Source organism: Chroicocephalus ridibundus, chromosome 12 (genome assembly GCF_963924245.1).
Source record: "Chroicocephalus ridibundus chromosome 12, bChrRid1.1, whole genome shotgun sequence".
NCBI lineage: Eukaryota > Metazoa > Chordata > Aves > Charadriiformes > Laridae > Chroicocephalus > Chroicocephalus ridibundus.
This window is the reverse complement of record NC_086295.1, coordinates 6,938,933-6,965,081: the sequence shown is the minus strand read 5'-3', so window position 1 is coordinate 6,965,081 and position 26,149 is coordinate 6,938,933. Positions and strand designations below refer to the sequence as shown.

General features: G+C 43.9%; 1 protein-coding gene across 5 annotated transcripts; it reads left to right on the top strand.

Annotated features, from left to right (window-relative positions):
* The first annotated feature begins 1,443 nt into the window (after positions 1-1,443).
* Positions 1,444-26,149, top strand: CASS4 (Cas scaffold protein family member 4). Of its 5 annotated transcripts, none has more exons than XM_063349627.1 (7): positions 1,444-1,767; positions 14,598-15,026; positions 18,221-18,325; positions 19,379-19,528; positions 21,315-22,649; positions 23,468-23,527; positions 24,267-26,149. In XM_063349627.1, the coding sequence occupies exons 1-7, from the start codon at positions 1,723-1,725 to the stop codon at positions 24,678-24,680; spliced, it is 2,538 nt and encodes an 845-aa protein (XP_063205697.1). In that variant the 5' UTR covers positions 1,444-1,722; the 3' UTR covers positions 24,681-26,149. The 5 variants fall into 5 exon arrangements, with proteins under 5 accessions (XP_063205697.1, XP_063205699.1, XP_063205698.1 ...); XM_063349628.1 differs by lacking the exon at positions 1,444-1,767 and adding an exon at positions 5,251-5,362; XM_063349629.1 differs by lacking the exon at positions 23,468-23,527.

The window sequence follows — 26,149 nt, the reverse complement described above, 5'->3', positions numbered from 1 at the left end:
ACATCCTGGCATGGGCACCTTTCTTTTCATTTCTTTCTTGCTTGAGGCCAGAAGTTGGGGGGGTTCTGTTTAAGAAATAAGGGCTGGAAGAAACTGAACTCCTCCTATTTCGGTAGATAACTCAGCCCTGTAGTGAAAGAGTTCAGCACTACAACGTGGCAGCAGCATTCCGGTAGTCGTGGTTGGTTGGGGATGAGACTGGGGGGAGCCAGGCGCTGTTCGGCATTCGGAGCAAGCCTGCGTGGAAGTACGGTAAAGGGCAGCCATAGCTGCGTCTGGAAGAACAAGGTTGTGTACACACGTAGTCGTCCTGTTTGCCAGGGAATACCTCTCTTCACTGTGCAAGCTGGAAGTATCTAAGTAAACATTCTTCGTGTGGTCATGCTTCCTGCCGCAGTCAGAGCGGCTTCACACCTCGAACCTCTATTTGATCAATTAAAATTCCATTGCGGTCACTTGCCCTTCACAAGTTTTGCAGTCAGTACCTCTTGGTAGCTACGTCCCAGCGAGCTCGGCTCTGCTCAGAGCACCTCTGTCATCCTGGGGATTTATCGCCTCCTCGAGAAAGCCTCCATCACCTCCCTGAAGGTCCGTTGTATCCATCTGCCATGTAACCTACTCTTGCCTCTCCTCAGGAGATGCTATCATGGAAACGTGGCGAGGTGATGCCACAGCTAACACGTGAGGCCAACGAGCCGTGCCCTCCTGAAAGCAAAGCAGAGCTTTGCAGACAAATCGTAATTACAGTTTTATATCGTTCAGCCTTTGGCATTCCTTGGCTCTAGGGAAAGTCTTTCCTAAAAGGCCACTCCTGAAATTAGGCTTGTTCGCTACTCATTGACACAGATTTCAGACCTTCTCAAGAGGGGATACTGGTCTGGGACAAGTATTTCTCATTTCCTGCACACAGCGGCTGTCTTCCCACCAGAGCTGCCCTGGGAGACTGAATCCCAGGGAAAACTGAAGCGCAATAAAGGAAAAGCAGTTCAGGTAATTGTAGTTCAGGTTCAGAAGTTGGCCCCGGGGGGCTGTAAGGGACCCTTCAAACATGCTGCAGCGTAACCACCGACTCACTGAGCGGGTATTGCAGGACGGGAGGCGAAGCCCCCGCGTCTGCTTGTGTACGTGCTTGGGCCAGGAGCAGTCCTTCACCAGGCACAGATGGTAATGCGTAAAGTTTTCACAAAGCCCCTTTATAACAAAAAATGGTATCAGTGCCTTAAATGCTGAGACAAATTTGGAAGGTTTGAAAAACGTTATCTTCGAAATCCTGAATTGAGATGCTTGTGGCAGCTCCTTTCTATCCAGCACTGTACCACCCCCGTGGCGCGTAGTACTCTTGTATTCATTACATTGCTAAAAGAGGAAATACAGGAACACGCAGCAAAACAGAAGGGCAAGACTTCTGACTGCGGTTAATTGCGACAAGTTGGTGACAAGAGAGATCAAGGAAAATTCCACTTGCAGACAGACTTTTTTTTCTCACTTTTAGATGCTAACAGGGCGCTTCTGTTTTGCGTTCTGTTCTTTCAATCTTACCTGCTGTCATAGAAATTATCTTTCATGAGAATCTTCTCTAGAAATTCCTAAATGCTTTTAGGGGTCGAGCTGTCAGATGAGCTTTCTTGAGACATAGTTCCTAACACGCAGTGACTGCGCAGAGCTGAAGTCTCTTCATCCTGCCGTAATTATCTGCATTGCTCAAAGTGACGCTGCTGGGGAATGACAACCATGGATAAAAGCATAGGAATCAACAGAGCTGCAAAGGTACGTCTGGTGGGGTTTTTTGAGTACAAAGGGTTCTAGAATAGGTATGGTGTTTGAGTTCCGCATAACGCTCGGGGATGTTGGAAATGTTTGGTGCCCTCATCTCGAGGGGGACGGAGGGCTCTTTGGGATGCTCAGGTACCTACTGTCTCCCTCCACTTTTTCTTGTGACAAAAATATTAATTGGAAGAAATGTCTTCTTGGGGAGGACTCCAAATAAAGCTCGATTCCCAAACAGCAAATACCTGTGAATAAACACATTTGTGAAATAATAAATATATAACTTCAACGTTGCACCTGACTTACTGCTATCCTGTGGCAACGTTAGAGATGGGGGTCTATTGTCAGGGACTTTCTGTGACAGCCCAGGCGACCTGTTGCGTGATGGATAATTTCCCTGTTACACACCACACAGAAAGACTTTTGAAGCACTGTATTTGTTTCTTTTGAAAGACTGGAACTAGTTTATAAGTTTTTTAATATTTATTTGTGTATTCATATTGCATCTAGTATAATTTTACATATATACATAGATAAAATACCCTGCTGCAACTATAAGGGTTAGAGAATGCTGAAGTCTTGGTTCAAAGTCAGTGCCTTGATTGTCCAACCATGTGCAAGTCTAATAAGCAACGTAATGGAATTATTATTTTCATCCTGGATGATGATCTCAATGTTTACTGTAAATAAACTGCCTCCTGGAAAGTTGATACAAAATGTAGTGGGGGAACAAAGCTTAGCAGTAGCTCGATGAGTCGGTTTTTTGCACTCAAAATTTTCCGTTGAGGCACGTAAAGATAAGAAGAGGGTTATTTTTCACACTTGAAAAAACTGATGCAGGACATTTTTCATTTCTACACAGAGAAGAGTTTCTATTTCTAGGTACGATATTTCAGTTTTCTTAAATGGACTGCCAATGGCTAAAGAAACGCAATGAGGGTCCCTGTTCTGCTGTGAGATCCCTGAGCACAGCCAGAGCACACCCGCTCACGTTCAGCTGGAACAGCAATTGAAAAAGTCAAATTTCTTTCTGCAGTACCATTTTTGAACTGTTTATAAGGTTCATACTACCCTAGCAGTACTGTTTAGTATAATATTTGAATGTTATACTTAATAGGAAAATACTAAGGATGTGTTTTTCCCTACTATCTGGACTTGTTGAAGCACCATGTGCCAACCATCAGTAGCTTTGCTCTGGCAGGTGACACTTTGCCATTATTGCCATGCCCCGACTATTCCACCTTCGCCAGGAAAACTGTTTCTGCAAATGAATTCAGCGCACGAGAACAGCCAGAGAACTGGTGGTACTTCTTTCTTGTTGCATGTACACCTGCCACAGAGTCCGCACAGGAAACATTGCACCTCCTGGCGCAACTTAAAGCCGAGTTAGTGCGACGGGCTGCGCTTGGGAAACAGCTCTCGCCCTGTCTGACACATTTGCTGTGCTCATGCCAAAAGAAAAAGAGGAGCGTTTTTTTAAACACACATGAAATTGATCTGCAGTTTGCCCCTCCTTCCAAAATCCCCAGTTTCCATACTCCCATCTTGTCCCCAAACGCGTGTGTGAAGGACAGTGTGGATGTTTCTGTGCACTCCTCTGCACCTACAGCCACTGCCACCCCCGGTCTCCACCTCCAACACCATTTGGGAGAAAACTGGTGTTTCAAAATAGGATTTGCCAGAGCTAATATATTGAGCTAAGAGTTACTTAACCAGCCAAGAGGAAATACTGGTGAGAATGGTGAAGTCTCCGTTTTCCCAGGCCTCGGACGCTAAGTTTGGGGCGATTCTCAGGGACGCAGGTGGCTGGAGGCAGACGCGATGCCCAGCTTTCCTGGGCGAATCTCAGAGGTAACACTTTAGTTCTGCCATGGACAAAACGGTCTCGACCCAGGGAATTTTCACCTCATGTAATTTATTGCCAGGTAACACAAACTTCTAATCACTGATTTGGATGACTGAGAGAGAATAAACCATAAACAATTAAGCAAGCACTTAAGTGAACACCTTTCCTCCCCCTCCCGAGTCTCAACTTGCCTTATTTTCCTGCGGGGTACACCCAGCCCGCCCCAGTTCCTTCAGGGAGGTGACGGTGGCACAGGAGGTTGGGGCTGGGGAAAAGACCCCTGCCCGATGCTGCTGCTCCCTGATTATTGCCTGGATTTCTCCACTCCTCCATCCCTGTCCCAGCATGGGACACCATGGCCCCCGTCCCTTAGGGGGTCCCTGTCCCGACGTGGGTCAGCAGAGGGTGTCCCTGCCCCGGCACGGCAGCGGGCCTGTCTGGGATTAATTCAAGAGAACATTTAATTGTATTTGAAAATATTCTTGTGGACACGAGTTCTGGCTTTGTTATTTGTATTTCTGGCTGGTTTCAAACGCTGGTAGCACCTGAATAATTCCACGGTAGCAAATGAAGGGCTGCTCTTATCTCTGCGTGGAGTGTTCAAACTAGTGAAACTGCCGGTAGTAATATTAAAAAAAAAAAAAAAAAAAAGAGAGAAAACAAAAACCCCAAAGGCATTCAAATGAGCTGCTTTGTGCCAGGAATTCTTTCCCATTTGGACAACGGAGTTCGCTGCTTGTCTGCTCCCAGCCCCAGCCCTGAGGTGTGGATTTTGTTGAGAAAGCATTTTCAATTCAGCATTTTCTATTCAAGAAGCATTGCTTTTCTAGTTACGTGATTGTGGGTTTGGGAGTGAGCGTCTAATTTCATCTTGAAGCTACCGTGGAAAGAGGAAGGAAAAGGCTTTTGCCAGAGAAAAGGCAGAACGTACAAAGGCAAAACCAGTAAAAGTTTGCAAACCTCAAGATATTCACAAGTACAAAGCGGTAAAACCTGTGCATTTGCATAAGCATAACCTGGGCAGAGCTGTTCTGAGCAAACAGGAATTATGGATAATTTTAAACAACACTATTATTTAATAACATTAAAGAATTTTTTTAAGTAATCAAAGAAACAAAGCCCTTCAGCTGCCGTTAATGTTTAGCTTTCCTCCTCAGGTTTTCTGCCCCTGAAGAGCGTGATTATTTTGCAGTGATTTCCATAACTACAAAGGGCATCTGTTCCGTTTTCTAGGGACTTGAACGTGAAAATTTCAAATTATACCAAACCACTACTAAGTTAAAAAACAAACAAACAAACAAACAAACAACAGGGGTAAAAAATGATTCTGCAAAACTGCTTTAAAATCCAATCCTGGCGTTCTGGTTCACCCCCACAGCCCTTGGTTTTCCCGGTCAGATGCAGTTGCAAAGCAGAAAAGGCATTTCCCAGGGGGGGGGAGCTCTGCAGCGGGGACATCTGTGTGTCCTGCACCAGGCCCTCATTAGCATCAGCAGCTGCAGGCCAATTGCACCCTGGAGATAATTTTGCTACATAATTAGCTCCCTTCGTCCCCAATAGCTGCTCTCCTTGGGGGCTCCCAGCAAATGCAGCAGGAGGTGGAAGGAGGTTGGGCATTTGCTCTCGGGGCTTCCAGCCAGCGCCTCCGCTGCTCCTGCCTCCTCTGCTCAACCGGGCTGGGGGGGTCACAGCCGCCTCCTGAGGGGATGGAGTAACAGGGAAGCAGGAGACAGCAAAATGAAGGTCAATGTAAGTACTGGGTTATTTTATTTCTGTTGTGCTTGATTTAATGGCTTTGCTGGTTTCATTTGTAGTGGAAGTGTGGGTAGTGTGAAATCCGCGTCTGCAGGAGGGTTGCTTTTCAAAGTGTGCTGTTGATCCTGTTTGCGTGTTACTAACAGAGCATGTGGTCTTAATTTTTTTCTTGCAATCCAAGTTAACCTGAAAAAAATGATTTATCAAGAACAGCAGTGTGATTAAGAAGGGTAAGGTTTTGTACCATACATATTAAGTGATAATGTACCTTATTAAAAAGCTTACTATGAATGACCCTGGCCATTAGAGCATCCCTTGCTTTCTGTATTTTCTTGGAAATAATGAGTTTAAATGATTAACACTTCAGCTATATGTTATCTCAGAAAAGATTATGTGGTTTTTCATGCTGACTACTAGGAAATGGGTCTGGAAATGTTTTAACAACTTGAGTCACCCTTTGATGAAGAAAATGCCAAGTAATTTCAACATGAGTTCTGTGAGCCTGGGAAAGCCCGTGCGCTCTCGGATAACGACTGACCACGTCCTGCAGCGCTCTCTGCAAAGAGAACTGCAGCTCAAAAGAGGAAAGGAGTGGTGGCTGTGCTCATTTTTAGGAAATACTGCTCTGCTCTGGGAGGAGGGGGGAATAAGTAGATGGAGGAAATCCACTTTATAGTCCTACGTTAATGTTTTGGCCCAGATCTCCAGCACAGGGTGCACAGACGCCTTCCATCAGCTTGCTTTGTGCTGGGCAGGATTTCTTTGGCTGTGAGGCTGCCCGGGCCCTTCAGGCTGAGGGTACAGCTGATCCCTGGCAGCTGGGACTCGGGGCAGGGTCTGTGCGGTCACCGAGTGCCTTAATGACAGGGCAGCGTCCAGCTGCCGCCCGGGAGCGGTGACACAGCCAGGGATTAGGGCACGGGGAAATCCACCCCCTTCTCTTCCCAGAGAAATGTTAAAACTTTAGATAAATGAAGCTTTGTCCAAAAGGGTGGTCTTAAAAAAAAAAAAAATTAACGTTTTTGGGCAGATAACTGCAGTGTGAGAGCTGGAGGAAGCGGCAGCGTTTGGGAGTTGCGGTGTCGCTGATTCATTATGAATCAGAGAACACCCCCCCGGAGCCTCTGCCTCTTCCCTCGCATCCAGGGGATGGGCAGAAACTCTGCCGCAGGTCAGATGGGATGGATGCAGGGACAGCATCCCAACGCGCGCCTGCACCCAGGAGGAAGAATATACAGCTGTCACCGCAAATGAAAAATTTGCTCTTTGCTCCTGACAACCTGTCCTGGAAATTTCTCGCCCGTTCCCCGGACGGGCGGAGGAAGGAGAGCAACAACCCTGCTCTGATGGCGCTGTGTGAAGCAGCTCTTGTGTGTGAGGCAGGAGAAGGAAACTCATACTCATCAGACTCTTCTGTATCTTTAAATCCGTGTTTGGAAATAAATGTTGTAGTAAAATGTGCTTGAGATACTAAAAGGTTTAGAAAAGTCAAAAAAGTGACGTAACTTAATGCACATGGGCAAAAACCTTTGGATAGTAGGAGGAACCCAAACCCAGAAATTCACACTTATTCAGTTTTTAAGTATCAGAAATGGCAGTTTATTTTTCCTTGAACTTGGGCATAAGAGCACACATGCAAAAATGCTACAAATGGGAATGAAATCCTGATTGCACTGAAAACTGATTTAACACAGCTAGAACTTGATTAACTTCATTTGTGGAGAAAAGGGAGTTTGGGGAAAACTAACAGAACTGGCTCGTAATTCCCACCCCTGCAGCACTGACAAGTGTGAAGCTGCACAATTTCCATGTAGGTGGTTCTGCCTGAAGTTTAGAAACTCGTTGTTCTTTATTTTTATCAAAAACTCACTTGACCATTCACAACCTAAAACCTCATGATTAGCCCCCGGTTCCACCCTCCAAAAATCAATTAACCCGTTGAATAGGCAATAAAAGCAAGTCCTGGCATCCATTCCCTGTTGAAGGTTGTACAAAAACATCTGAAACTTCTGTATAACAAGAATGCTTATTTTTGAAATTATGCAAAAAAAAAAAAAAAATGCAGTTGAAGGACCTTCTGCAAGTCACAGAAAATGTAGCACATCCAATGCAAAGCCCACGGCTACAAGGAAGACACGTGCAAGTAAAGATCTGGGCATTTAAGGCAAATTCGTCTGTCTTCTGTGTATGTTGACCATGTGAAACCTCTCCACAATGAGCTGAATTGGGCAAAACTTAAATTGACTCACCGTGGCCTGCCATTTACAAGGGACCGCTCTGGGAAGCGCGTTCCCAGCTCCCGGCGCGATGGAGAATGTTTATTTCTCCAGCTTTGCTGGGAGGTGAGGAGATTAACTGGAAACAGTTCTGTAAACATGTCAGAGGGTGTTACTGATGCATGAACATAACTGTTTAGCAAACACAGCCCGCTGCCTTTAGTCGTATCTTTTCCTTCTCAAATACTTTAAGTCCCATTTTCCTGCAGTAAAAGTGCTTACTAATATTTTTTTTATGTGCAAAATGCAGCTGAGAAATATTTATCTTCCTCCATAAAAACTCTCATGATTAAAACCATCTATTTTTTTAGATTATTCAATAGATTTTTTTTTTTTAAGAAGCAAATTTAAGACAATAGATGAAATATATTAATTTATTGTTATGCGAAGTGCTGTGAAGTACTACAGTACCTACGTATCGCACGAAATAGTATGTGATTGTAGTAGTGAATTGGAGTTTCCAAACACAAGCTGAGTGGGAAGAGGGGAGTACAGAAATAATTTTGGCAGGCTTGCAGGCAAGATGCTCGGATCATCATTTGATAGTTGTGAAGGATTTTTCTAGCAGCACCTGCATACGTTTTTTCTGTTTTGGTGGTTTTTTTCTGTTGCAAAGTACTGATGATAGGGACTGCGATAGGAGAGGCACCAGAAGATTTTGGTACCAGTGGGGTTTCTTTGCCTTATCACAGGGATTTATTGTGTGTATATAGAGCACAGGTGTCAGCCTCCCATTTTGAGGTTATAGAATTTTATATTATAGAATTGTACAAATTTGTATAATTATCAGCTTTACTGACTCCTAATTAAAATTTTCCCTCTCCTCATTAATAAACAGGAGTTAACAGCTTTCATTCGGAAGACTCCCAAGGGCTGTTAGGTTTTGCAGTGGGAGCGTTGCTGGGGAAGGATACACAAACTATAAAGATGTAGAAAGTCAGATTTGTAGGGGGAGTTACTATCGTAACATCTGATCTACAGTCCGATAAAAGGAGAGACGTTCCCAGCTACACAAAAACTGTTCTTCATACTTAAGTTAACCGAACCTGTGTTACCCGAGGTCTTGTATTGCAAATCCTTTCAGTAAGGTTGGCTCAAGATATGTGACTGATGTGCATTGCTCTCGCGAGGTCACGGACTCTGCATGGGGGAGAAGAGTGTCTCGGGAGGAGGCTGCGGAGGACGCAAGGCAGTTCTCTATGTCTGTGCTCTGTCATCGTCTTGTTAGAATCTGCTCAGTGAGAGGAGAATAGCGGCGCTGTCTGCTGAGGTGCCTTCTCGTGGGGCCGTGAACTGGCTTTTAAGATGTTCTGTGTCTTGGGAGGCTTTTTTCAGGGCTGCTGACAGGGAAGAAGCAACGAATGTCAAAGAAGGAAAAACAACCAACACTTTGATCTCATTTGTGTTGCTTTAGTACTTATTGCATGTTGGTTATTGTAAGGACACGTTAACGAGATCGCATAAAATAATGAAGAACTATACACAGCTGGCCCTAGATGGCATTTTGTGGATGATAGCGTTAGACAGCCAGTTTCCGCTCCTCTGGTAATAAAGAAAAAATGCAGATCCCATTGGTCCCGAAGCACAGCTTCCTCCTAAGCTAAGCATCCCGCAAGGTCTCTGCGATCCTGGGAATGCAGTACTTGTTTATAGTTAATGGCAGGTCAGAGATGCTTCTGCTTACATGATAAAAGGGGCTGCCACAGTGATTCTTTACATATGTCCTAGGCAGCTGAAAGTGTAGATAGGGCCCGGTTTCTGACAAATAGCCCCACATTAGATAAGCCAGAGCCTGTACTGCAGATAACCTCACTCCATGTGACTGGAGAGGGACTTGGTACCGCTTGGCCATCTCTACTGTGGTTGGATCAAGCACTCACACACACCTACGGGTTTATACCTCCTGTAAGTTTTGTCTATAAAATTGTTCCTGCTGTTACTGGGATCACAAAATCAACGGCCTGGAATGAGTTCTCTTAAAAGTGTCTCAAAAAATGAGATTTCTTTGGAAAGCAAATTGTAACAGATTTGGCATCCAGTAACTCCAGTGGCTCCTCAGTAACTCTATTTCTTCATACGAGCAGATGGAGCCCGTGGGACGTGGGCTGGTTGTCAGCAGGGGACGTGGCACAGATGGGAGAGTGGCAGTTCCTTGCCCAACCTCGCAGTGCTTTGGTTTCCTCAGCGTGGCCGTACCCTCCTCGTGGGACTATTGCTGGGGGTTAAGCTCCAGTGGAACATGGATATAACCAATTTAGCTTTCCAAACTGAGCCAGCTCGGTGGCTCCAGCAGGTTCTTCTAGCACCATGGGGTTCAGTACCACATCAAACTCCACTAGCAATCAGCTAACCCAGAGCAAGCTCTTCGCTGACAGAACTACAGCGCTTTCCAGTACCGAAGCCAGCTAGTTCAGTGCTTGCTTTTAGGTATATCCTATAAAATAGGTAAACGCATCAGCAGCTGTGATGCCAAGCATTGCTGTGGGTTTGTTACAGTTTTACCAGTATTAGAGTGATTTTTTTTTTTTTTCAACATCTGCTTCAGCATCCTGGGCTAATGCTTGTTGAATCCACAGCCGGGACTCCGAAAAACTAATGGAGCTTATAGGAATGGTATTGCCTATGTTCCTTTGGCAATAGCCCTACATAAAAGAAATGGTTCACAGGTCTCTTCCAGACCAGCCCCAGTGTGCTCAGGTCCTGAGAGGCTGGGTGAGCCATCAGAATGCTTGGTAAGGAAACAAGAAATAAAGGGGACTTAGTAGTCCTGTAAATAGAGAAGCAAAGGAGAACAGGGGAAAATATAAAGGCAGACCCGTTTGACCTGTTGTTTTTATACCTTGTGAAAATGTTCCTCCTTCTGTGTTTTTGGGGAGACTAGAATTCAGCAGACATGAAGTTATTTCAGTGGCGTGGTGCTGCTCGTATTGGTTTTTCAATGTATTGCTGCAACTTTCTGCCAGGCGGCGGGCACTGAAAATACACAGAGTCGTCTGTTTGGGGAAGGTGTTGGATTTTTGTTTTTTCTTAGTGGTTGGATTTTTTTTTTAATTGCATCCACATATTGCACTGCAACACGAGGCTTTTTATAACTTCTTTCAGAGACTAGTTCTAAGTCAAAAGGATAAGAAATCTTCATTAAAATACCTTCCTAAGTTTCTGTAGCCTTTAAAAAATGTACTGAAAAATGTCACCAAGGCCTGCAGGCCAGTTAGATCATAATGCCTTTCACTGTCACCCGGAACTGTACCGGTGGCTGGGTGACTGTGCCAGTGATGGGCTGGTACTCCTGACAGGCAAACATGAAGAACTGCATGATGTTGCTGTGCGCTTACGCAATTCTGAAACTGAGAGTGGATGGAAAAGATTTGCTCTCCAACTCAATAATACTGACCGTGTGTCCTGCAACTTGAAATTTAATTTAGCGCTGCCTTGGATAGAAGAACCTTTGCTTTTCTTTCTTTTTTTTTTTTTCCCTCTGCTGTTTGAGAGCTCTGCTGACCTGCAGAGGTCTGACAGTCTTCTAATTCATTCATATTCTGTAGTCTGGAGGTTGGGGCCTGTCTCTATCATTTCTCTATACAACTTCTTAATTTTTTGGATTCCAGCCCTACAGTTGGGATATGAGATGATCTATAAACAGACTTGTTGTTCTAACTAGGTCAGTTTTTCCACGGTGTTTTGGGTTTTTTTGGGCTTTTTTTTTTTTTTTTTTACCTTATCCCCTGCTTGGCTTGCAGTTGAAATTATTTCAAAGGTTTCTGAGTATTCTCAGAAATACTGTGTTAGGTATTAGCCTATTTCTGAGTAGTCTCAGAAACAGACTGTGTTGCCTACAGATGTGAGCCCACATGCCCTAATTTGAGCTCCACAAATCAGAGACCACCTTTCAAAATTGGAACCGCTGTGCTCTGCTTTGGGTTGGTATCTCACTGTGGGCTACTCGGCTTTGGATGCCTGCACAGCTTTACAGGCAAAACCAAAGGGATGAGTGCTGTGCTTCAAGTGAAGAGACCCCTCTGTTGCAAAGGTTTATGACTTTCATGCTGCAAGTTTAAAACTTAACTTTTCATTCCATGTGAGCACCCCTGAACATACGCATCTGACTTTGCGAATGAATTGTTGGTCAGTTGAACTTTGGCATCCCTTCTGTGGAATACCTTTGCTGTTGAATGGAGCTTTCACTGACCTGGCTGTTCTCTTGCTTCACTTGTTTTGCCCCAGAGCAGACCTAGCAACGTCTAGGAAAAGAGATGGGAGAATACTTTGAATTATTTCTCTTGCTAATACCTGCTGCAGTCGCGTTTGCTTGTTGCTGAAGCATCACTGATGGGAGGAGTGCCCCCTCACTCCGCATAACTTAGGTTGTAGTCTACAGCACTTACTTGCAGAAATTCTCACTGATGTGTACAGGCCAAATTCTGACCCAGTGAAAATCAGCATATTTACTCTAAAACAAATGAGATTTGAAATTAGACTTGCCTAGCTTCATGCATTGATTAATTAATTATGCCCAATAATGTGTTTAGTGTACTGTTTCCACAAGAAAGAATTAGCTGGGGGAATGTCAGCATCCAGATGCCTGTTAAAACCACGCTGTGAGCTAAATTTTCCTCTTATTTGTGTTGGTGCAACTGGGAAGGTCGGTCTTGTTGTCTCATGCACTGGACAGGGGCTCAGTTCCTGCGTTGGGGCTTCCTGGCTCTGCCACCCATTTCCTGCGTGTGCCTGGATAAGGCTCTTCACATTTCAGTCGCCCGTTTGCAGAAGGGCCAGTGTCCCTCTGCCCATCCTCCTCAGGCCTGAAGAAGAGCGTCTGTCTTTCCGAGTATCTGTACAGTGCCCGGCAAGAAGGGATCAAATGTTAGGCCGGATCTGGAAGCGTTGCTGACGAATAATAGGAAAAGTTGGCTCTTTTCCTTTTTTCACAATTGCAACAATGTCGTGTGAAGCCCAAACCCAGCACTTTGTGGTGGGATTCCTGAAGGCCTGGCATCAACACAGGTGGCTCAGAGCATTTGGCATTGTCCAAATAGAAAGTGGGCTCCCATGTTCAAGGCGAGGAGATTGTTTTAACCAGGCTGGGACATAAGGTAAATGGGACTGTTGTCCATCTCTGGCAGCTGCTGCTGGACAAGCCCATGTATCATAAACAGGCCATTGTTCATGGCCACCCTGATGAAGAAACGCATGCTGCTAACAACAGGCCGCTCTCATCAGCTCAGCTGACAAATTGTTTTTCTTCTGCTGCAAGGTCATGCCGGCTGTTGCTTTGCAGCAAATGCTCTGGACAAAAATACAAGGCATCATGTTTCCTATTTGGGTACTATCTCTTTGGACACTACTTGCACTTTCTGATAAGAAACTAATGCTGAAACACAGCCAGCGTCCTGCTGACTGGGAAGCAGTCGCTCTCATTTTAAAGCTGAAAGCAACGGTATCTTGTACTGAAAACCACTAGGTCCACAGTGCTCTCTACCCTTTGCACAAATGCCTCGGGTGAATAAAGCTACCTGCTGCTGCTGCTTCTTGTTCTTTTAACTGTCATCTTGTAATGAGTAAGCAAATACCCAAAATAAATAGGCTAAAAATAAAACATGGTGATCTACACACTCATGATTGCCAGAAACTTATGGGCTTCAGCTGAGACAGGTAGGGCTGCCCTGTGGTGAAGAAGCTGGGAAACACGAATATTTGCTATCTCATAGGTTTTCTGTGATCTTAGGAAAGCTGCTTACTCTACTCTTCCTAAGTTTCCTGTCTAAAAAAAATTACAATAAGAGCATTCTATGAAGATGCTGAAAGATATACTGGAGACAGAAATAGTCAGATACAGGTGATGTCTGTGTGATGGAGAAAACTGCAGACACAGTTTTGGGTGCCCTTACCTGAAAATAAGCTCAGAAACACAGTGACCTGCCGTGAAGACTTACGAGCCAGCAGAGCTATTTGTTTGGTGTCACTGTGTGGATAATTAGATGTTTCCCTGAGCTAATGTGTCACATAAATCATTAGCCTGGGATGCTCTGAATCAGTAGAATCTGACTTTCTAGTCTGGGGTGGACACGGACACAGCTAGCTGGAGTCTGGGTCTCCAGACGTACTGCAGCCCACCGTGGCTCTTCAGCAGTATTTCCGCCACTGGTGTTACTGGGTGCTTATTCACCCCCTTAGTGCTGATGATACTGGGAGGTCTGCCTTCACAAGGCTCTTGGCAGGGAGGGAATTAAAGGAAAATAAGCAACTTTAATTATTTCTTACCTAAAAAAAAAAGTCTTTCTCATGTGCAGCTGAAGTCCTCAGACAACGTGGGTAGCAGGCAGGGAGGCACAAGTTGTGTTTTATTTTTGGATGGTGGATGCATTTTCTCTGCAGGTTCTGACAAAGAATTCCCAGAATGCCAGTGGGAAAAATCACCTATTTTTCCAAGTAATGAACATTAACAATGCTCTGCAAGAGCCTTGGAGGGAAAGGTGGTGAAGAAACGTATTGCAGTATTATGACGATCTACTTCTCTAGTGCACTGAGGATAGCAGACACAGGCTGCAAATGTTTAACTCTCTGAAACCAGTGCTCTGAGAAGTGTTTAATGTGAAAACTGGTGGACTTGAACTAAGTTGAAATTAAGGTGGAGATGAACACCAAACTGGAAACTAATTAACATTTTTGTGCCACGGGAGGTTTAGATTGGGTATTAGGAAAAATTTATTCACCAAAAGAGTTATCAAGCATTGGAACAGGCTGCTCAGGGAAGTGGTTGAGTCACCATTCCTGGAAGTATTTAAAAGATGTGTAGATGTGCTGCTGAGGGACATGGTTTAGTGGTAACTTGGCAGTGCTGGGTTAACGGTTGGACTTGATGATCTTAAAGGTCTTTTCCAACCAAAATGATTCGACGACTCTATGACTTGTATTGGTGTTACGGTGCAATGCCGGTGTTTTTCTCTCTCCAGAATACCTTGGCGAAGGCGCTATATGACAACAAGGCGGAGTGCTCAGATGAGCTGGCCTTCCGCAAAGGAGACATCCTGACGGTTCTGGACCAAAACGTCCTTGGCAGTGATGGCTGGTGGAAATGCTCCCTCCACGGCAGGCAGGGCCTGGCCCCCGCTAACCGCCTCCAGCTCCTTGCCACCTCTCAGGCTGTCCTCCTGCCTCCTTCCACCCGAAGCGACTCTGCAGAGTCGCCAGCAGGCCAACAGAACATTTACCAGGTTCCCTCCATCCCCAAGCCTACTGTATTATCGTCTACCTATGAGAAGATGGAGGGGTGGGTTAAATCTCCAGCCAAGGTCTCTACCCAACCTGCCCAAGGAATCTACCAGGTACCAGCCTTGGCCGCACAGCTGCTCAGTGAAAGGACCAAAAGCTCAACAAGCCAGGTAAAAATATAAGCAGCTATAAAAGTAACAAATGTTATTATTAAAACAGTCATTGGGAAGTGGGGAAAATAATAAAGGCTATCAGCCTGAGCATTTCAGTGGAATTTGCAGCAAAGCCATTCAAATAAATGGTGTTTAGGAAACTCCCATCAATTCTACTACAGTTTATAGCTTTATGTGAGAAATGCTGCTCTGGGCAACAGATGAGAGTCTCTATGTTCTGTAGTCACTCACTTTTTTGACAGTTTAAAGCAGCTGTAAAATAGGGCAGGAAGTAAAGAATATACCATTTGTTTGGAAGAATCTAGAAATGATTTACAAACCGACCTCAAAGTTAAAATAACAAAACATAGAACTTTCTCCTCTGATCTACAGCATGCATCTATCCAGAGTCGTATGTGGGGTCTCTGCATCCATCTGCACAAGAAGATGATTTGTAATTTTTAAAAAAAAAAAAAAAAAAATCACTCTTTGCTGTGTGATTGCTGCCTTTGGTCTGGTTTCTACTATTTTCCAGCACCTCAGCAAGCTCAGAGCACTGCTGCCTCTCTCTTCTGCTACTCAAGGTTGTCACCGCACTCGCACAAAGCGGCGGCGCCTATTTTGGAGATGCTGGAGGGCACAGGGTTTGGTTGCATGGCCTGAATCAATTCCTCTCCCAGCCTGTTCTTGCTGCTGCTGAGACAGTGACCGGGGTGTATGGGATGACAGCAGCCACTGGTCCCCCCAGTTGCAGAGGGGAATTGCAAACCTGGCTTTCCAGGGCTTCGTTACAGCTGCCCAACTTGGCCTCTTCTCTCTCCCTTCACTGGGTGTTCAAATGGAACATGTACGTGGAACATGTAATTTGACTAAATGTTGTGTCAATTGTCTTAACATCAAAAACTTGTGCTTTCTTCAGCGTAAAATGAATGGGGAATCTTTTATTATAAAAGGTAAATTGATCAGGTGGAGAGGGAGTTAAAGTGCAAGTTTCTGTTCAGTCCCATGAGCTCTTCAGCCCCGGGTGGCTCTTTATTCTGTGTATGAAAATCATGTTAGAAATTTTAATTGAAAAAGGAAAGAAATTCAGCCCTGAACTATATAGCCTTTTAGGCTGATTTAATGATCCTTTGATTTATGGGCTCAGTTGGCCACCTTTCTTCCCACTCTGCTAAAAGGAAAGTTATGGAAACCGAGGTGATGGCTCCTTCTGTCTGGCAAATGGGTGCTGGAAAACAGGCAAACTCAGTGCATCTCTGGTGACTGAAAGCCAATTTTCAGCACTGCAGCTGCACATTCAGCCTTTGTGGACAGTCACCATAACTGCACGCTCAAACTGAGTAATCGTGACAGAAGATATTTTTGCGCTTGCTGTGATCTGATTTCTCCCCATTCCTAACCCTAAAGAAGGCATTTGCAAATTGAATGTGAGATTGATAGAAATTTTCCACGTTGTGCCAGCAAATCAGGCTGAAAATATCATCTGTAATTCTTTATCTGAATGAATGGCCCAACAGAAGAGCTCCTTGGCTGTTCCTGTCTCTCTGTCATTTTGTGAGTTTATGTACTTAGATCTTGTTTTCCCTAATAGAGATGGGGGGTGGGGAGTGTCCTAGCCTGCTTTTATTACTTAGAAGTTCAGATTTGCCTGAGCTGCCTCTGGCCCAGCGTCACAGCTGTCACTGCACCAGCCGTATCGTGGTGCTCACAAGCCACACACGGATGCCCGGGGAGGCTTGGGCTGTAAAGCCTGTGCAGGCACAGAACGGTCTGCATTGCCCTGCCTGGATCCTGTGGGACAACTGGCAAAGCTCCTGGCATTCCCAGCTGTCCTCTGAGCAGCTGGGAAAAGCCACTGTGAGTCTTTGAGGGACTGAAAGCAATAAACCAAAACAAAATCCCTCAGAGCCCAAGTGCTTTCACCCTATAGAAAAGCCTTGTCGCTTCTTTATTTGTTGCCTAATACACAGGGCACCTTCTTGCTTTACTGCAAAACAAATTATTTTAAAATAATTTGTTCTCAAAGTGGTAGGAAAATATGATATTCGGTGAGTTTCCTTTTTGCTATATACCGAGTAAGATTTGTCCATCTGAAAACGGACCTGGGCTAAGCAGGGCTTTCTTGATACCACTGAGCTTTTACCCTTTCTACACAGGGAAGTTTTTCTGCCTCTGTTTGCAAGGGAGATGGCTCATACCACAGAGCGCTGAGGGGAGTTGTGTTTGCTCATTGTTCCCTTTCTCCAGATGAGAGCTAAGAGCTCTCACAAAGACAAGCAAGCAGTTGTAAAGCTGGAGTCTCGTTCCTCTGCCATATTTCCCCTAAACTTAGTCACAACACTCACATGATGGAGAACGCTACCTCCAGTTTTACATAATTTATTGTAACATGGCAGTGTTTCTGTGGATCAGTAGTTTACAATACTCCATTTATAAACTAGCTGTGGAGAGCCAGGCTAAAACTATGCTAAATGATCCAAGCTCCATGTTTTTGGGGTTGATTTTTAAAAAAAGTCCTTTCCCAACATTCATATTCTGGCATCTTGGCAAATTCTCCCACAGATCTGGTCAGAGCTCTTAAAATGATGTTTTAAGAAAACAGGAGAATTAGTCTGTGATTGACTCAAATAATGTAATTCCCAGATGAGACTTCTCTGTCTATGGAGCTGGACAGGACATGGAGGTGACTATGTTTACTCCTTTCAAATGAGTCCGTTTTTCGTAACAACAGAATAATGCATTTCAGCTTGTACCTTTTTGCTGCTCTTACTCCCACTAAACATAGCTTGACCCTAACGGCTCTGTGAGAGTGGAGAAGTAGAAATTCCCCCACTTTTCTTTTTTTAGTGGTTCTGCTTTTGAGTAGTCTAAAGATTTAAGTGATAACTGAGCTGGGTTTTCTCTAAATCTTTTCCCTCCCTTGCTGTTAGTAAGGCAGATTGTCTTTGATTTGTATGGGCCAATTCTTATCTGAAATAAAGCAGAAATGCTGTCAAAGGAGAACTATGGGGAAAAACTACCATGCCTGCTTGTAAGGTCAGTCCCAGTCTATCGCCATCAGTGAAAAGATGAAAGGTTTTTAGTCACTTTAGAATGATTACTCTAACGGTGGCCTGTTCAACTAATTGAGGTTTTTAAAGATGTCCTGAGCTTCCTGCTCCCAGCGGCTTTCTCATTATTGTTGTGTTTTTTTTCTTTTCCCCCCCTAAAAGCACCTGTTTACTCTCCCGAGAGCATGCCGGGCTTCAGTCCCAAATATCAGGAGTGAAATGTACGATGTTCCATCCGCACAGCGCCGGGAGTCCTTACTCACGCAGGTGAGTCCTGCTGTGGTCCCCCCATGCAGCTGGCACCCTGTAGGACCACAGAATAGATTTTAAGGTAAACGCTAGTGTTTCCCTCTTTGCTTTTTGTAAAATTTGGCAGAAACCCATATACTTTTTAGGGAAGTTCATAACCTAAAGCAATTTTCTTTTGAATTTGTTAGACATTTAAAGAAGCATGTCTTAAATTTGGTACGTTTCTAATACACACTTTCAGTTTTGCCATCACTGGGTTCTAGGGAACAGATGAATTCTCAGCGTTGGCCTCTTGCCTTGGTTTGTCCATCAGGAAATGTGCTTTGTTTCTGTGTCATTTCATCAGGAACATTTCAGGATGTTACAGAAGAGTCACTAGAGTGTGTACAAAACGAAACTAAATGTCACCCACACCAACTGCCTCCTGGGCAAGAAAATGCAAGGGATTAGATCATGTAACCATGACGCACTCAGCGTAAGGGCAACACGTTGATTGCATCTACCACTGAAGCATCCTGTTACACGATCTTGCTCTCGATACCGATACCGTGCTTCCCTGGGGAGAGTGAACGTCACCACGTTTCCTCTAGGTCTTACTGCAGCCCGTGCAGGTCACCAGGATGGGACAGAGGCCAGGCCCCGGTCCCGTCACCTACCACGCAAAGGTGTGTTTGGGACTGGAGCATGTCTGTGGAGCCTCCCTGCACATCTTGCCCTCCTCGGCAGCACCTGACAGCGCAGGGTTGAGCCCGCTCCAATTCAATTGTTATCAAGTTATCCACAGACGACTTTGTGTTACCCACGTTGTTACCTTAAGTGGGGTGATTCCTGCCCAGAGCCAAAGCCAGGCGTGTGGGTGGCGGCTGCCTGGCACCACCTAGTGCCCACCGCCCTCCCGTGCAGCGCTATGGAAAGGTGCTCCACCAGCTCTCCAGCTGTTTGGGATTGACCTACGACGTCCCAACTAGGAGCTATGCACTATATGGCCTGAAAGCTTTTGATTCCACCGAAGTCTTCAGTGGGCTTTAATAAGGATTGAAATCAACCTGGGTTTTTTTTCCCTTTGACCAGAGCGGTGCCACTCCACCCACCACACGAAAGGGCTCTGTGCTGGTTAGATCCACTGAGGGTTTCCAGGAAGAGCAGAAGCAGCTTTACAACATCTCGTCCAGTCCAGAAAAGGCAGGAGCTGTTAGCCAGAAAGACTCATCAGTGGGCAACGTAAGTAAGACTCATTGGACACAAGAGAATCTCTCATTACTATGACACTGGGCACATGTGCGGAACCTCCCTCAAGGTGATGGCAGGGGTAAGACCAGCACATCTTCAGTGCAGTACTCTGTCCTTCACATTAAAGAGAGAAATACTACCTGGCTCCTGAATAGCCAGGGTACCTGCCAGGACTAGGAGTACCACTGCATTTGCATTTGCTTTTTAGACTGCAAGCAACAAGATCTCTTGCCTTAACTTCTTTTTATGACAGTGTGAAAAAGAAATTCAATACTCTACGTTCTCATATGTCTGTTTATAATATTTAAACAGAAAGAAACTAACTGTCCCCATTCCATGTAGCACTCTCCTGCCACCTTTTTGGGGAGCACACCTGGCTTTGGGGAGAGGTCAGGCTTCCCATCTCTTCCTCACTGTTTGACAAGTACCATCCTTGAAGAAAGGGATGATCTGAAATTTCACAACAAAGAAAATGCTTTGATGGGAACTCCTTATTGGTTGAGTGCCAAATATTTCGGGTTTCCTACATGGTTTTAGGATCCAAGAGAATTTTGACAGGCTCCTTAGCGCACATGCCCAGGGCTGGGGTGTGGGACCTCAGGACAGACCATCCCAGCAGAAGAAATCTGAGGCTTCCTGGTTTTGTGTATTTAAAGAGAAGTGTTGTAGGTTCACAGCTGCCCCACAACTGGAGAAGCTGGTCTTGCAGGGTCTGATCAGCAGAGACAGCAGGACTGGTGCTACCCAGAACTGGGGTGCTGGCAGATCAGCAATTGAAGCTGGTATTCCTGACATCTTCATGGCTGTTAGCAATTGTACCCACCAGCTGCAACAGCCTGGGAGCAGATTTTCTTTCAGAGACACGGTTTATCATTGCTTCCAAAATCAAATTTTCTTAAATTCTTTGTTCATGGGAAATTCAGAAAACTCTGGCTTTGGTCTGGGCTCCCCTTCTCATGCTTGTTTTCTGCAGATGGAGAAGCCTGACCTGGCCAGTTCTCTCTAAAATTTGTATTATGTAGTGGTACCTTCAGTTCTTTCTTATTGCTGCACATTCCTGTAGCTCCCTGCACTCCCTCATGCTTGTGCTTTGTGCTTGTAAGGCATCCAGGTGCGATCTGTCCCAAATGCCTATTACTATTAGTCTGTATTTTCTTGCACAAAGAAGTGGTCTTGCATTCACATTTTCCAGCTTGTAAACTTTAGCTGTGCATACATGTACTTTTAAGGCATTGGGCAAGATCTGTATCTGTCTTAGCGAACCTGTATCAAGTAAAAATGTAAACTCACTGCAGTTATTTGAGAATGGTCAGTTGTGTCTGTTGATGATTTATTTTTTTTGTCAGGGTATGCATCTGAATGTGGGTGGGGATACTGGAAAACCAAATATTTTCTTATGCAGAGGCTAATAAAGTCTTAGCTCCTTCATTCTGTAGAACTGAGTATTTAACGTTACCTACTAATAAACTGGTATTTCACTTTTCTTGTGGCCATTTCCGAAAACTATTGAAGCTTCCCACCCCGACGGAGTCAGGGAAGAGCTCACAGATTTTGCTGGTTGGGGACACTGCTGTATAATTTAATCACCTGTGCTCAAAATATTTTAACCTTCATATGTGCGGCTTATGCATTTTAGATAATAAAAATTATGGGCTAGCCATTTTGTGGTGCAGTTCCATTGACATTACTGGAATTGCATTCATGCTCTGAGAATTCAGTTTTGTTTCTTATTTCGTGTATAAAACACTGCTTATAAATCCTGTGTGCTTTGTTGCAGTTATATGATGTCCCTCCCAAAAGAGAAACTGATCTTTCAGAAAATGAGTCTCAGAAAAATTTCTGGGGCCACTACAATACCTTGCCAAATCCTCGAAAGTCAGAATGGATTTATGATATTCCAGTGTCACCTGAAAAAACAGGATTAAAACAAAAACCTACTGGCCATTCCTTGGAGAACCAGGTGCTGTATGATATACCACCTGCCAGGTACAAGGCACTAGCAACAAATACTGAAGGCAAAGTTGTAAATCCACAATTATATGATATTCCACCAACTCAACGGAAATTAACATTTCCGGATATCCATCTTTATGATGTTCCGTCCTCACGGGATGTCCTCCTTTTGCCACCAAACGGTAACTGTGATGTACCCTCAAGTCTCCTGGCTCCAAAGGCTGAGAATCAGATCTCTGAAGAGAATGTTTATGATATTCCAAAAGGTTTCCCCACCACTTTGCAGTCCAAGAAAGAGACGGAAAAAACTGGTGATAGTTCTGGAGACCAAGCATACAGTGCTTCTCCACAGCTCTCAAGAGATGCCAAATTAGAACAAGACAGATTATCTGTGTCTAGTGTGGACAGCAGAAGCAGCACACTCTCTACATCCTCAAACTCTTCTGCTGAGTCTTTTTCTATGTCATCCTCAGAAGAGCCTGCCAAAGAAATTAAACTGGACCTTGACATAGCCATAGAGACACTGACTAAATTGCAGCACAGTGTGTCCAGCTCGGTTGCGAGTTTAATGATCTTTGTGAGTAGTAAATGGAGATTACAAGAGCACCTAGAGAAAAGCATTGAAGAAATCCATAGAGCAGTCGATCACATAAAAGTATCACTGGGAGAATTCTTGGCCTTTGCTCGAGTCATAAAGGTAAATGCCTCTTACCTCACTGATAACAACCTTCAGACCAGAATTAAAAAACAGCTAGAAATTCTTATGAACTCATTCAAAATCTTAACGGAAACAAGAGAAACCCTAAACAACTGCAACTGGTCACTGGAGGCTTTGGTCCTCAGGAAACCTCAGAACAACCCAGATGATCTTGATCGCTTTGTTATGGTAGCCCGCACGATTCCAGATGATATCAAAAGGTTTGTATCTATCATCATTGCCAATGGAAAGCTCCTCTTCAGAAAGAATGAGAAGGCACAAGAAATGACACAATCAAATGTGAACCCAGAATACAAAATGGTGAAACAAATCATCATGCCAAGAAGAATAGAAACAGATTCACTTCAAAGAAATGCTTCTGATAAGCCCAACCAAAGTCAAGTCTCTTCTGAGAAACCAAAAGAAAATGACACTGAGGACTGTGATTACGTTCAGTTACAGGTTAGTATAACCGGATTTTACTATCTATATTCTTGATTGTTTGCAGATATTAAGCCATTAGCACTATATTATCTTTGTACTAGTGCCAGATTCAGTTTGTACTACTTCCTGTACTTCTAGACGTTATGTGAATTCAAGATTTTGTTAGAGTGCTAGATAGCATACGTAGAATGATCAGTGATTTTAAGTAATGAAGAAAACTGTCATTTGAGAATTCACCCAGGCAGCCAGCCATCACTGAGAAAATATTTTTAGCTTGCCTGTTTAAATTCATTTGAGACCGCTTTTAGCAGGGGGTTAGCAATTTGTTTCTTCTCTTTTGACTAATAGTGCTCCTCTTGCCAGTACATTTTGTTTGCTTAACGTGACTATACAAGAGATACTAACTTCCTAACTTGAGGTGCATTGGAAAGCATGTTTTCATAGAAAACTTTAACAAATTAAACTGTTACTATGAATTATCAAACTTATTAGTTAGAATAATTTTTGTTGGTGGTTAGAATCATTCTCCTTAGAATTACTGAAATGCCAAAGAATATAACTCTCTTGGTTTCACAAAGAAATGCTGGCTTGTCCTCAGAATTTAGGAAATGTTATGTTTTGTTAATGTTGGTTTCAGTCTTAGATCTTGCAGCATCAGACACTACATTTTTAGTAGGAAAAATGCTACAGTTTCTTCTAATGAATGTATCGTTGTCTGTAACATGAAGGCTGCATAGCAAGTGGTTGTTTCTCCCTGAAATAAGAGCAAAACACATTTATATTTAAGTCTTTTATTTAAACCATTTCAACTTTGCTTTCATTTTGACTTTTAACAGGCACAGAAAATCCTTTCAGACAAAGAAGTAGCAAAGAAGAGTACAGATTCGAAACCAAAGGTATTTCTGATTTTGAAAACTATTACTTATGAGGACTTGTAGTCCCTGATTTCTGTGCTTGCTAAAATTCAAAATAATTTACATTTGGACACCCATATCTATACATAGAGATCTATTTCTTTCCTCATAGTTCATTTCCTCAGAACTGGTTCTTAGAATTCCTGCTGAAAACCCATGCAAAATACTTATTTTCCTCACATGTAATGAACCCTGCTAGTTTAAAGTCAGACTATTTATTTGCTTGCCTTTGTGTACCATTTGGGATAAGGCTGTGAGAGTTAGTATTTCAAAATAGCTTGTCATGCATTCGTATAAGGATTGACTCTCTGGTGGTTGTTGCACAGTTTTAATCATTCATGACCCTCATGAAGTCAGCACCATTAAAGATGGAGTCCAAATGTTCTGTACTAGCTGAAAGCCTGAAGCCCAGACCGTATAAAGGATTGATGATTAGCTACAGCACTTTGTGCACTATGCATTATTAAAATCGTGTTCAGTGAAGTTTGTTTAGGGGAAAAAAGGCTATTGTGAGAAAAATACCACTTTCCATAAAGTCCAGTACTTTGTGGAAAGAGAAATGATTGTAAGAGACTCCTGGGCTGGGGCAATTTGGAGACTATTAACTAATAAAACTCCCTGGAAGTGAAGAAACATGTGAAGAATACAGGGTAGAACAAATAAAGAAATGGTGTGCCACCATGCTGAGTCTATTTTTATTTTTTTTTTAACCTTTTTCCAGGTTTTGCCATTTGCAAAAAAGACTGACATTCAAAGCAAGCAGGATTCTGCAAAGAAAATTGCTCTCCCCGAGCACTGTAAGCTGTGTTTCAGTGCACTGCACAAGGCAATTGGTGTGTTTACTAATAGTCTGAGCAACAATCAGCCACCCGAAATCTTCATATCCCACAGCAAATTGATCATTATGGTTGGACAAAAGCTGGTGGATTCTCTCTGCCAGGAAACTCAAGAAAAAGATGCTCGGAACGACATTCTCCACAGCAGCAGCCGGTTTTGCAGCCTCTTGAAGAATCTGGCTCTCGCCACCAAAAATGCTGCAATACAATATCCCAATGCAGATGCCATGAGAGAACTTCAGCATCAAGCTGAGGAGCTGTTGAAGTACACACAGCAGTTTAGAGCAATGATGGAATGAAAGACACTTTGCTGGTTTTACACATTCTGCACTGTTTTTGCTCCTTTGGCATGTGGTAGCCAAGGGGGTCAAAAGCACCTCAGTGACACCAACTTTTTCACCTCTAAGAACTCCTGCCAGGCAGTTCCCTGGGTGCACTGGGTGCCGGTGCACTTCTAGCAGGTGAAAATCCACACAACAGCAGATGCAGAACAGGATTTGTAGAATTAAATCTATACTTTCTTCTCCATTATTCAGATCCTGCTTGGAAATGTCATCTTAGTGGCTGGACAGGAATGTTTGCTGTGTATTAGAGCAAAATTATTTTATTATCTGACTGATTTCTTATTTTTCAATTTCTATATAGGTCAGAGAAATACTTTTTCCTCTTTTTTTTTTTCTTTTTTAATTGGGTATGTAAAGGCTGTCTTTAAATTATGCTGCACAACATTTTGTAACTTACAATATCCCATCATCAATCGTTTCCTGAGGACTTTACTCAAAATTCGTAATTACAACTTTTTTTTTTTTAAACAGCTGCAAAGCTAATTTTTGTTTTTAATACACAAATGCGGTGAATGTTATTATGGGACAAAAATCTGTCAGGTACTACACATAGTACACATAGATGTGCATTGCTCCAACTGAAACAGAACTGGATATGCAGAGGCTTTGGGACAAGCTCTTCCTATGAACTGGAAAAGGGGCGTTATTTCTTGTTAGGCACCCAGAGCACCCGGGCTGGCAAGGCTGCCCAGGGCTTCTTACACCCGCCATCGCTGCATCCGTCTGTGTTGCTCATTAAATTATCCCTAAATTTGCTGGATCTGAAATACAACAATGGAGGCCCTCTAACCACCCCTGTAGATTGTTTGTATGCCTATGTTATTTGTATTTTTCCTAATTAATTTATTTTAAAATTTTTATGTGAAATTTTGGCCTTTCTTAGCAATGTTTTACCTGTGTCTTTGCCCTGAAAACGGACAATTAGTTTTGTGAGTGGTTGCAGCTAATTTGCACCACGCCAGTGCTTGCTCACGCGGTGTATCTGTGGAAAAAAACCAGCTCCGTTGTCTTCCTCTGTTTTATTTTCACTTGGCAGTTGCTGTGTTTTATACCGTTATTTAAACGTCGACGTTTGTAAATATTACTGTTTGCGTAGGTCAATGCAGAACTGCACTTCACCTTGGCTTTGTATGTTTTTATATTAAATTCACTTCTGGAAGGACCGAGTGTTCACACCCTGCCATCATACACACACACCCGCCTCAGCTGCCCGGGGCAGGGCGGGCTGAGGGCGGGAGGCGCCTCCTCAGCAGCGGGCAGCCCCCGTTACCCGGGAGCACCTCATCTGGCCTTAAATCCCCCAAAAGTGGTTGTCCTGAGGGCCGTTTCCTCACAAAATATGGGGGGGAAAAAGCCCGCTCCGCCACGGCGCGGCCGACTGAGGGGCGGGCGGGTGAGAGGCGCCGCCGCGAGGCGGCGCTGCG

Coding starts and splice junctions, on each gene's coding strand:
- CASS4 (XM_063349627.1), top strand. CDS start 1,723: ATGACAACCATGGATAAAAGCATAGGAATCAACAGAGCTGCAAAG. Junction 1,768..14,597: donor GAATCAACAGAGCTGCAAAG/GTACGTCTGGTG, acceptor TTCTCTCTCCAG/AATACCTTGGCGAAGGCGCT. Junction 19,529..21,314: donor AAGACTCATCAGTGGGCAAC/GTAAGTAAGACT, acceptor GCTTTGTTGCAG/TTATATGATGTCCCTCCCAA.